The 12,143-nt window shown below is 39.0% G+C and overlaps 2 protein-coding genes across 2 annotated transcripts in view; one reads left to right on the top strand and one right to left on the bottom strand.

Moving 5' to 3' along the window:
- Window positions 1-9,932, top strand: part of LOC101845954 (acid phosphatase type 7) — a 23,627-nt gene extending 13,695 nt beyond the window's left edge. Inside the window, exons 5-12 of the mRNA XM_005108387.3 lie at window positions 1,000-1,097; window positions 1,921-1,986; window positions 3,370-3,484; window positions 3,932-4,045; window positions 4,743-4,871; window positions 5,724-5,795; window positions 6,334-6,471; window positions 6,979-9,932. Of these exons, the coding sequence (XP_005108444.1) occupies window positions 1,000-1,097; window positions 1,921-1,986; window positions 3,370-3,484; window positions 3,932-4,045; window positions 4,743-4,871; window positions 5,724-5,795; window positions 6,334-6,471; window positions 6,979-7,128 (882 nt within the window). The 3' untranslated portion in view covers window positions 7,129-9,932. The remainder of the gene's footprint in view (window positions 1-999; window positions 1,098-1,920; window positions 1,987-3,369; window positions 3,485-3,931; window positions 4,046-4,742; window positions 4,872-5,723; window positions 5,796-6,333; window positions 6,472-6,978) is intronic.
- A 1,342-nt stretch (window positions 9,933-11,274) lies between these two features.
- LOC101847454 (retinol dehydrogenase 13-like) overlaps window positions 11,275-12,143 on the bottom strand; it is a 10,961-nt gene continuing 10,092 nt past the window's right edge. The window contains exon 5 of the mRNA XM_013088089.2: window positions 11,275-11,570. Coding sequence (XP_012943543.2) covers window positions 11,465-11,570 — 106 coding nt within the window. The 3' untranslated portion in view covers window positions 11,275-11,464. The remainder of the gene's footprint in view (window positions 11,571-12,143) is intronic.

Raw genomic sequence — 12,143 nt, forward strand, 5'->3', positions numbered from 1 at the left:
TTTCTTTCTTTCTTTCTCTCTCTGTCTCTGTCTCTCTCTCTCTCTTTCTCTCTCTCTCCCTCTCTCTCTCTCTCTCTCTCTGTCTCTGTGTGTGTGTCTCCCTTTCTCTGTACGTCTCTCTTTCTCCCCTCTCGCTTTGCCTATATCTGTCTGTCAATCTGTTTCTTTCTTTGTGTCTGTCTGTCTGTCTGTCTGTCTGTCTCTCTCTCTCTCACTCTCTCTCTCTCTCTCTCTTTCTCTCTCACACACACACACAAACACATTATATTAAATTCTCACAATTTCAGATCATGGAAAAGCGCATGGCGCAATAATAATGATAAAGAGTTTAAAAGGATCTGTAACACCTTCCATCCCACATCCCATTCTCTCCCCCCCCCCCCCAAAAAAAAGTGGTAATCGGACAAAGAAAGTAGCAAAACCGATCGATGGCACTTTGTATTTAGAGCACAATCACATTGTCATTATTTTTATCTATATTTTTCTATTCGTCAAAATATATTCGTCATCCATTGGAAATCGAAAGAAACTCAGATTTTGATTTTGATAGGTGCATTTTATAGCAGAACACCATTGACATTTCGTACTAACCGGGGCCTTGCTTGTCTGCGATCAACGAAAATGTCTTGAACAATGGACGCAGTTTGTTTTGTTTACCACGCGTTTCTCCACGATCAGCTGGTGACCCAGATACGCGCATCCGGGCGAAGTGCCGTCTCTCTAGTATTACTGTAAACTCTCTGCTATGACATAACATATTATACGTGGCACTAATGCGGTTCATAAATACATAAATACATACAGACTGAAACTTACAGATATGCTACATACACGCCATTCCTGTTTTCCCACTATGCAGAGCCCTGATTTTTATGGGGGTTGCTATTGCCCTACTACTAATATGTTTATTGTAAAATGTGGTGATCATTGTTGTGGGTCTGGATCAACTGGACCCTGACCAAGCTGTTGTTTGAATAGAATTGTTTTTTTCCCTCCCAGGACAATGCTCGTGTGGGAGATGAGTTCATGCGACAGATTGAGCCCCTGGCCTCGAGACTGCCCTACATGACCTGCCCTGGGAATCATGAGAATGCCCAGTGAGTACTTACTAGTACAGTCTGTGGTCTAGCGGTCAGGCTCTCAGACTTGCAATCGTAAGGTCGTGGGTTTGAATCCTGTCAGGGGCCCAACGTTGTGTCCTTGAAAAAACATTTTTCACGATTTTTCTTCACTTTTCCCAGATTGGAATGGGTACCTAGCTATAGACAGTCACAGTGAAAAATCTTCACAGTTTGTTAGTGTTTGAGCGCTTAATCGGCTGCTTGCATTGTATGTGCTGGGGTAATAATATAGTGTAAAGCGCATAGAGCTTGCTGTTGAGCTAAGGATATGAGCTATATAAATGCTATTTAATTTTATTATTACTGTCAGAATTGTCCGAGACAGCCACCCTTTGTTGAGGAGAAAAGTGGTTGTCCAAGACAGGTGGTCGTCATTTTGGACAGTGTGGTTATGATATAAGGCAAAATTATGGAAGGTGGGGGGAGTAGGAAGGGGTTGTTTGTACATGTGACTGTTAAAGCAGGTTCGGCTCTACATTTTGTTGTAACTACTTGTTACAGGTGAACGGAAGATTGTGTCTTTGTTGAGGAATGCTTAAGAAATATTTTTTGAGTCGTCCGGAATTTCAGGAGTGGGATCTGATCGGAAAGTGGCTTGAATCTCAAGCTTTGCAATTTTCCTAGCTTTACTCTTTTGTAAAGGGTGTTGCATTTATGCCACACCACAGGTGATACTTCTTTTTTATTGCTTTTCCCCTTCATATAACCTTAGTGCATCTCTTTCCCAATTCCCAGCTGAAGCCATCTGTCCCTCTGAAGACACAACTGAGCTTTATGAACCGTCTTGTTTCTTTTTCAGCAACTTCTCCAACTATAGAAATCGTTTCTGGATGCCCGGGGATGAGAACAAGCGTACTTACTTCAGGTAGGAAGGGCTAGTGCTAAGAGAGTGAGCTAAAAGAAGAATCTTGAGAACTTTTGGAGTCTGTGTTTTTATAGTGTTCTGAATGCACTTTTTGCCGTATGTGAACTTATTTCGTATTCAACTCGATGATGATTGTGTTTTGAATTACTCCCACGTTTTCAAATTGAACAGTTGACTAGATGTTGCTCTAAAGAAATCAAGTTATTACATCTTCCTTCTTTTGTTCAAAGTGTCTACTCTGTGGGGTTAATCTTCTCAAAACCCATGTTGTACATCTTGTCATAAAATGCTTGCTTTCAAGGGTGATATTTCATCCATAGATTTCCAAGTTTTGAGTTCCTGTGCCAAAATGTGTTTGCTGTATCGATATTATATGTTTTGAGGGAAATCTCTGGCTTTAGTGCTTTGCCTTAGAGATCTTGAGACACAATTGGTAATCTTTTAAATTAATTCTACCCTTCCCTGTTTATTTGGGTTATGCGATATTGTATGTTCGAGAAGATGTGTTTGACACCAGGAAAGTGCAGTGAACTGAGTGACTGCCAGGCTGGAGGTTTTTCTCCTTTCATCGTGTGGGTGGTTGGAAGTTATTGATTGTGGGTCGTACTTCATAGCTGTTCATCTTTGATTTCTATTGATCTTGCTTTTCCTCTCCACTATATGTGAGGTAGCGTGGTGAAATCTGGTGCTCGTCAAAATAACGAAAGTCAAGAAATTGGCATTTTTCTGCAGGTTTGGGAATTATCATCGAATTTTTGCTTTTTGGCTCAACACCTTTCATGCCCATTAAAGAGCATATTTCTGTGTGGATTTTACTGAAAATGATTAAAGGCAGAAAAAGTGTTAATTTTCAGTTTCCACGGACTCTCAAGTTAAAGAAATAATTCGACCTTTGCGGCCTTTTTCTCGCTAATTTTACCTCTGAAACAAAGGACCCTCACCTCCTTCAATCACACATATATCGACTTCTATTCAACATAGATGGATGTTATTTTCACCAAAAACGAGGAAAATGGACAGGCTTTAAGATGATGCCATCAAGTCCATATGCCCAAAAATTGATGAGAGCCTGATTCCACCGCGTCGTGCCACATATAATTGTTTTCATGTAATATGCCTCTCTTTGACTCAATCAGAGAAATCATCCATCGTTTAGGTGGTTGGTTCGAGGTGAATGGAGGAGGGTATCTCGTAAAGTAACTCTTTTTTTCATGGTGGTAAATTTCAGGAAGGGGATCTGATCAGAAGGTGCCCTTTGATGTGTTCATACTTTTTTTTGTGTGTGTTAGCTTTTTTTCCAAATTTAGACACCACCTGGTATGACTGGTATAGTGCTGACCTTGCCATAAACAGCAGCTCATAAGGAACCTGGTTGTGTTTCAGCTTCAACATGGGCCCAGTTCACTTCATCTCCCTGTCCACGGAGCTCCTGTTCTACGTTCAGTACGGCCTGGTCCCCATCGTGGAGCAGTACAAGTGGCTAGAGAGAGACCTGGCGGTGAGAGCTTTTGTCCGTATTCTTATTATGTTGTAGTTTCGCTTCATACATTTAGCTCTCTCTCTACATGTGCTGTATCTCTGACCATAGATTCGAGGGGTGTTGGACGGTGTCACTGATTAGGTCCTTCTTCTTTTCTTTACCTCTATTGTTTCTGTCTGTTTTGCCTTTTCTGTGCACTAAATGGCAGTCAATAAATCAATGTGCTTCTCTTTAAACTCAAAGCAACAAACAAATGATGGTAGGCCCTAGCTCAGATGTTCTGTGTCTAATCATTCTTGAAGCTCTACTTTTGCCACATCGGACGATAGGTTTAGCTATCTCTGTTCTGTAAATTCTTCCTTACTTCTCCGGTATGCTGCTGCACTACGATGAAAAATAATGTCAAATAAAGTGTTTTCACATGTGTGAATACCTTTTATGTCTGTTATTTACCGTGTGTTTCAGGAGGCTAACAAACCAGAGAACCGTCAGAAACGTCCATGGATCATCGTGTTTGGTCACCGTCCAATGTACTGCTCCAACGACGACAACGATGACTGCACTCACCATGAGAGTTTGGTAAGTCGCCCCTACACTTGGTTGGGGTTTATGAATACACAATATGTGTGAGGTGGCTGACAAAATGAGTTACTTCTCAGAATTTAGTCTGATGGAAATAGATACTTAAAATTTATAGGTTGGGTTTTTTTTACAATTTATTTTTATGAAATGATAGAAGACATGTTAAGTTTGGAGAGAATGGCATTGGTTTAGAATCTATAAATATGACCTATGTGTTGATTTTAAGCCAATATCTCCATTCTCGGATTGTGAGAAGTAGCTCGTTTTGTCAGCACGCCTCACATATATTGTGTTGTTCTTATTTGTTGCTGGTGTAATGTGACCATTGTCATGCTGACTGATTAGAATTTACAGCTTATTTTCTGCTTTCTGCTCATTCTGTACAATACTCTTTTCAAATGAACTGCAGTAAAATGATGAATGATGGCAGATGGTTCCAGTTTCTTTTCTTTCCCTCTGCTGTTTTCTTCTGTCTATCTTACTTTTTCCTAATTCTGAGTGACTAATTATGTTTCATTGTGCAGTGGACAAGTTATAAGATCAATTTGTTTTGTTGGATGAAAGTTTTTTTCATCTTCTAGATGGCATCGGTGACAAAGATTTCTTTAGTAGTTCCCCTAGTATGGTGTAGAAGGCAATGTTGGTAGCATTCCATTCACAACACAAAATTTTGACTTGTCTCTTCCATGTTCAGGTTCGTGTTGGAATCCCGTTCCTGCATATTCTGGGTATGGAGAAGTTGCTCCACGAGTACGGCGTGGACATTGCCCTGTGGGCTCACGAGCACTCCTACGAGAGACTCTGGCCCGTCTACAACAGAAAGGTACGACTGGGTGCTTTCATCAGATAAATTTATGCAATCTCTCTATTTCACATCGGGGGAAAAAGTAGACCTGGTAAGCGGTAGAAATAGATCAACTATTTTTTGTTCTACAGCTGTCATTTTTGCCGAGGTCAACCTGCAAGTCCTCAAGAAAAGTTCGGCATCAACGGGCAGTATAAATAGTATTAACCTTTGCAGCCCCAGTCGCGTATATTTTCCCTCATGAGGTCTAGTTTCCTCAGGCCCAGTCGCATATATTCACCTCGCAAGGTGCCAGCCACTTCAAGCAGAGTCTCATATTTCTACCATAATCTATTCAGTCATCTCTGAAAAATATTCTTCATGCTGTCTTGTAAAATTTCAAACAAAAGCAGTATCGAAATTTGTTCAATATTTTTGCAAGAAGCTGCAAATAAAATCGATATTGGCTTGGCCTGAGAAGACACTATTATCTAGGCCAGGGGGAAATGAGGTATAAAAGTAGCATGGTCCTGTAAGGGTTAAAGTTGTATGACATTAAATTTTGTATTTTTTCTTATCATTTAAATCGAAGGGCTTTTTGTAACAGATATTTGTATTATTTGGATATTCCCTGTTACTCGTGAATTTTAAGATTTGATAGCATAATTATGACAGTTATATACATACATGTACTATTAGACAATGATTTAAAATGTAAAAAAATGTTAGATGATTTTTACCTCAGCTTTCGTTTTCAACGGGTACCTCAGATTAAAAGAAAATGATTGGTATTTCATTTTGGGATTGTCACCCACTCACTCAAATAAAAACTTTATGTAACTTGAAATGTTGTGTGTAATGTATTACCAGTAAAAATTTGTTTTCCAACAGGTGTACAATGGAAGCTACTCCAAGCCCTATACCAACCCAGGAGCCCCAGTACACATCACCACAGGATCTGCAGTGAGTTCTGTTCTGGAAGAAATACAGGGATTTTTATGTGTCCCAGTACAGCCTACACTTTCTTGAAACATTGTCTGTTCGTGGGAAAGTGGCTCTCGATTTGCCAAATGTTGAACCTCTACACAAAATACTGTAAAACTTGTTAAAAAAAATAAACAGAACTAATGTAATACTATCGTACTATGATTGGGGGGGGTGGGGTGTATTTCATATGTCAGATGAATGCAGAGGCCAGCTGGGTTGGGTTGTTTTTTTAACCTGATGTGAAAAGTTAAGAAAGACCCAAAACGTTAACTCCTTTTTAATAATTTGTATGCATAGATGCTCTGAAAGACATCATTTTCAAAATTCTCCTTCTGCACAAAACGCCAACAACAAGCTTAGTACATGGTCTCAAAAAAATGATTTATCACTTACAAATTATACAGAGCCTATTTTTATTACACGCAGATTCCCTTGAATTACTCTGTGTATCTTAGCTGTCTGTTCAGTCATTGTATGATGCAGTAATCAATTTTTTTTAAACAACTATTTTCAGGGATGCAAAGAGAAGCATGACAACTTTGACAAAAAGGTGGACGACTGGTCTGCATTTAGAAGTGATGACTACGGTTACACTCGCATGAAGGTGTATAACAGCACACATGTCTACATGGAGCAGGTGTCGGATGATAAGGTAATCTTGCTTAGTGCTGATGTGTCTATAACAAGAGTTTTTGAGATGGGACTGCAGTATGGTTGACTGTGGTTTGAGTACATACTAAGATGTTCTTGGACTTCTTTTGCTTGTGGAGTTTTCGAAGCTCTTCACTCATTTTGCTTCCTCCTTACGAAGATTTGTATTGAATTTGGATACTCTTTATAGTAAAAACCTGTTACTGTTAAACCCGTACACATGTGTGCATGACCTTGAGCGGTGTTCCAGTTGGATGTGTTGCACCTCTTGAAGGTTACAAAATGTTGATATAATTAGGTAATCTGTTTACATTTTTTTTCGCTGGTTGGCAGGTGCTCTGGTGTGGTTTGCTCCTTTCTGTCAAAACACCCATTGTCCTTATCTCCCCTCCTTTTTTACGCTTGTAACAACTCTAATCTTGGGCACTTATATATGACTTAAGTGTGTTGCAAGTGACGTAAAGCGCTTACTAAAACAAACATTTTAAATTTTATTCTCACGTTTCAGCACGGTGCCATCATTGACAAGTTGATGGTGGTCAAAGAGAAGCATGGGCCGTACCCTCATGACCCCCGGCCCGTTGTCCCTGTGGCAGACCCGATGAAGAAACTCTGGAAACACTTCAAAGATTTTGTGGATGTGGAGAACTTACCGTAGAGTAGAGAGCCACTTGTCTGTCTTTTGTGTACATGTCACATTGTTTAAAAATATTTTCTTTGATGTCTCACTGATTTTTCTGTTTTTCTTAAAGTCCGTCATTTGAAGCTTTTGTGTCTGCACATGTAGTTAATGCTTTGAATCAAGTGCTGAAAGCTCTCTCATTCAAGAGCAAAAGTTTGGCAAAACCAGGGGATTTAACTGTAATATATAGAGTGTCCTTAGGCTGTGAATATTTTTTTTTCAAGTGACAACTCTTATAAGTACATTTTAATTTTAATCAATGTAGCATTGGGAAAGGAGTGTTTTGTAATCAACCTGTAGCGGGTTTTTCTTGCATCCGCTTTATGTTTTCTAATTAAAGAATTAAAGCTAAAAAGGTTTTCCACTTTTCAACGATAAGGTGGCAAGACAAGTCTTTTTTACGGTACAATTTATTAGTATGATTTTTATCAAATGATTTATTATTGAACAATTTATCAGTATGAAATGATGAAAGACATGTTAAACTTGAAGATAATAGCATCATTACAAAATCTACAAATTTGATCTGTGTGTCAATTTTCAGCCAGTATCTCCATTTGTGGACTGCGACAAGTTACTGATGTTGTCAGGACGCCTCACATATATGTGATTGTGATTCTTAATAACCTCTGTCTCGTCACCACAAATGAGAGTTGTTTATAATGTATTTTGTCCACATTTTGTATTGAATGAAGACGGCTCTCTTGTGACTGATAGGCCACTGCCAGCCAGAGAATACTGGTTGCGAGGAGTGCAAAGAAATGATGGATCAAGATGCCCCCTGTTTTGTTACCTCATGTCACCTCAAGTGTTGCGGGAATACCTCCGTACCTCCGCTGCTATGTCTTTCTCTTTTGTGTAGAGACTTGTCTCGACTTTCTTCCTCCTTTGGCAGCAATGTTTGAAGACGACGTTAAAGTAATGTTTTCGTTTCTGCATAACTTGAAATGTGAAAGGTTCCGTTATCGCAAGACTTTGAATGTTGAAACCACTGTTGCTATATTATATCAAATTTTTAACTAGATATCTATTATATCAGTCTTTAATGTGAAAGTTTTATTGTTGGAGGAATTATTTACCCGGCATTTATGATGTGCAATCTTTCTGTCACTGTTGTCTTTTCATCTTGAAATCCTTTGTGCTATTATAAAACTTACATTGAAAAATTTTCTATTTCTACTGTGCAGGGTGACAAGTGTTCTAAGTATAAACTTGTGTCTTGGAATTTTTCATTACGTTATACTGTATGGCGAAAAATTTTGTGAGTTCAAAGCATGGTAAGATTTTTATTTATGATGTGTACAAATTTAGTGAACAAGTTACATTGTGAAAGTAGTAGTGTTACTTTACTACTGTTACTTCTTTGAAAGACTGCTCAGTGCTTGGGCTGTAAACAGTTGCTGTATGTCTTTTGCCTAACAATCAAAAATGGTCAGACTATAGAGGTGCAAGACAAATAGATCACTCAAAAACCGTCTGAATTGTAATATTTTGTCTCAAGTTGCCAGAAGTGCCTTCCAGTTGTCAAATGTACTGAGCCTTTCCATGCCAAGACTTATTTTCTCTTCTTTTCTTTCTTGTGAAAATATTTTTAGAAGGGAGCGTTGTCTGTATCTCTGGAATGTTCTCAAGTTTCAGACGTTTTAGTTTCTTATCCTTTTATACAAAACTGGTTGTGTCCACTTTCTGTTTGAGTGACTTTGTTACATTTCACGTTCATTCCAGTAGGTTCTAAAAATCTTGTTTCGTTATTTTGGTGGTGCTGAAGTAAATATTTTGTTCCAACAAATGTTTTAGAAATGGGGGGATAATTGTGACAGGGGTTCGTTGGTGGGCGCTTAAGACACTTAAGTAAATCAGTTCGTTCTTCAACTTCGTTTCAGTACTGCTCATTTGTATTCCGTTTTTTCACCCTACCAGTGTCTATTGTGTAATGGTTAGATTCTTTGCTGTTGTATGCAGAAAATGTGATTTAAATTCACATGGGGGGGGGGGGGGGGGAGATTATGTCAAGTGACTCCGTCTGCTTGAATGTTGAACCCCACTTAGTGTAAGAGTTTAAGCAGCCCGTCTTTTATTTATTGATCTAAATTTTGTCTATAGGCTTTTAAAACATTCACAATGAATGACACAAACAGGTCAATGGAATTTCAAGTTGTCTTTTTTCTTGTAAAACAATTTTGATGGACTCAGTATTATCAAGGGATAGCAGTTATCGTAACTCAGGATTTGGGTGAAAATGGCTTTTTACGTATTTAATTTGACACTAGGAAAGGGCTCATGCCCCGTAAAAACCTCAGAGATGCGATTTTTTGGTGAAAATACTCAATTAAAATCATCCTAGGTATTGTTGATGGATGTTGTGGGGAAAAATCTCTTTTTTGCTCATCCTGTAAAATTTGAAAAACCCGAGTTACATTAATTAATAGTTGTACTGGTATCTCGTGATATGAACGAGAGTGAGACAGATGACGTAACGTGTTTAGTGAAAAGATGCCACATCCCACCGGAGAGGACATGTGTGTCAACCCTGCTAGCAAATTGTTTTAGTGTCTTGGGTGTGAAATATGGCCATTACTACACTGAAGCGTTGTGAACTTCCAGTCAGCAAATATAATCAAGGTTCCCACTGGGGGGTTTTTTAAGATAGCTTTTAGTGCAAGTTTCATGACTACTATACTTTGGACGCACAAGAACAGTATTTGTCTGTACAAACAATGTGATTTCTATGCTTTTGTACATTCCCATAAAAAATAAAGAATGACATCATCAGGTACACTTGCTCATAGGTTTTCTTTTTTATCAATTGGATGTCTCTCTTCGAACAAAGGTGAGGATTTTTAACATCCCTGGTCCTACAAATCCTATTCAAAGATATGAAAGCATCTGTTCCTCCCTGTCTTTCAATTATACTTTCAGGATAGCAAAAGGATTCGGCATCTCCAAGTGCATTTCCTTCTATTGTGACCTGCTCCTTTTATCCTTTGGACCTCTGACTTTCCAGGGTCGATCCTCAATCTAACAGACTCCGAGAGGCAATTTAAAATTGAAATCTTTGCTTGCATCTGTTTCTGGGTGTGCGAAAGAAGCACCAAAAGTCGTCTGCAAAAGCAAAAAAATCGAGATGGTCCAACTGTGTCCATATCTGTGCCCTCTGGTGGTTTCCTTCATCAGCCAGTCAATCGCCAAGATGAAGAAGAAAGGTGATAGTAAATGTACACCATGTGCATTAAGAAGTAGTCTGGTCTTCAAAACGGTAACAAAGACGGTTCTTTTGACTGCCAGTTGACGTCCATGATACCCTCGCAATGTTTCTGAACAGAAGTCTTCGCGACGAGGAATGATGCCTCGAGAGCTGAGATATATCGCACCCTCTCACTAGAGAAGGTGGTGATTTACCAGATACAGACTCAGATTATTTGAAAGGAAAAGGAAGAGAAATGACCGTTGCATTTTACTCTTCAAGGTTTGGGTAACATCCACATTTTCATTTCCTTTTTAATCAAATTTTAAAAATCAAGTCTTTTCTTTTAAATCATTGATAACTGACAAAAAAATTCATTTATTTTCACCAGCATGTACTACATGTATGAAGATGATACGCACAAAAAAGTAAAAAGAAAAAGTCATTGAATGTTCACAGACAAATATACCTGATGTATTTCTCTACACCAAATAAATAATCTATATTATAGTTGCTAGTGATTCAGAAACGTATCTTGTCTTGTAGCAGAAGGATATTGCGAGCTGGCTTTGAGCTTTTCAACTTTCGAAGTTCGAGGTTAATACCGTACATGTTGCAATACCTTCCCCATCCTTCCTGTTACTGTTACTGTTGGAGACCCTTTGTGGAAGAGAAAGGGGGCCCGTTGCAAAGGGGAGAAAAGGAGTGGCCTGGGGTGAGGGGGCGGGAGAGAATGGTTTAGTGTTGTACCAAAAGCAAAATTTGATCATTTTTTGCACCGTAATTTCTGATTATTTTCCTTTATCATTCTTTGTTAAAATTAACAATCGCTTAATTGCACATTTTTGGGCTCAGTTTGCATAATTTCATAATTTGTTTTGCATAGAACAAATAGTGTAAAGCGCATAGAACCTGCTGCTGAGCGGGGATATGCGCTATACAAATGCTATCTATTATTATTATTTCTATTATAGAACGACGGGGACAGCTTGTCCTCACCTGTCCCCTGTCTTGTCTTCACCACTCATATGGCCCCTGTCTTTTCCTCGCATGTCCCCTGTCTTGTCCTCACATGTCCCCTGTCTTGTCCTCACATCATCACATGGCTCCTGTCTTGTCCTCACATCATCACATGGCTCCTGTCTTGGTCACGGACTCACTGATCCTCCACAGCTTGGCCGCCGCCTTATCGTCTGTGCCAGCCCAGCCGGGATCACTTTCCTCGCTCTGAAAGCTAAACGTCAGGAAAGAAATGTGAAGAAAACATTATAATTTTAATGATGTCTTCCTTTTATGACGAGCAGGGGAGGGGAGAGAATACAAAAACGAGACATGAGTGGCCCAATAATAGGTAACACGTTTTGATCTGTCACGCGGAAGTATCGTGTCCATTCCGAGTTCAGGGGGAGGGGTCCGGGCCGGGCACTGGACAATGTTTCGCCTTCGCACATGCGCTGTATCTTGCAGCACAGGGAGAACAATGTTTAAATCTTATTTATTTATTTATTTAGAATTTATTTAGCCATTTAAATGTTAATTTCTTGGGAGTGCTTATTTGGGCCACATATGGCCTAAATAAGGTAAGGGAGGGGGGTTTAGCTTATTTAGGCCACACTGTGGCCCAAATAAGGTCACCCTAATTTCTTTCATTCATTCATTCTCACTCTTTCGTTATTTATTTATTTTATTTTATTTTTTTCTATTCATTTTCTTTTATTTATTTATATATTTATTTATTAGGAGTCCACATCAGCTGCACCTGCATGTTAGATTCAATAGCCTACCCGAAATATTTCCCCGAGACATT

Source organism: Aplysia californica, unplaced genomic scaffold, assembly GCF_000002075.1.
Source record: "Aplysia californica isolate F4 #8 unplaced genomic scaffold, AplCal3.0 scaffold00685, whole genome shotgun sequence".
In the NCBI taxonomy this organism is placed as follows: domain Eukaryota; kingdom Metazoa; phylum Mollusca; class Gastropoda; order Aplysiida; family Aplysiidae; genus Aplysia; species Aplysia californica.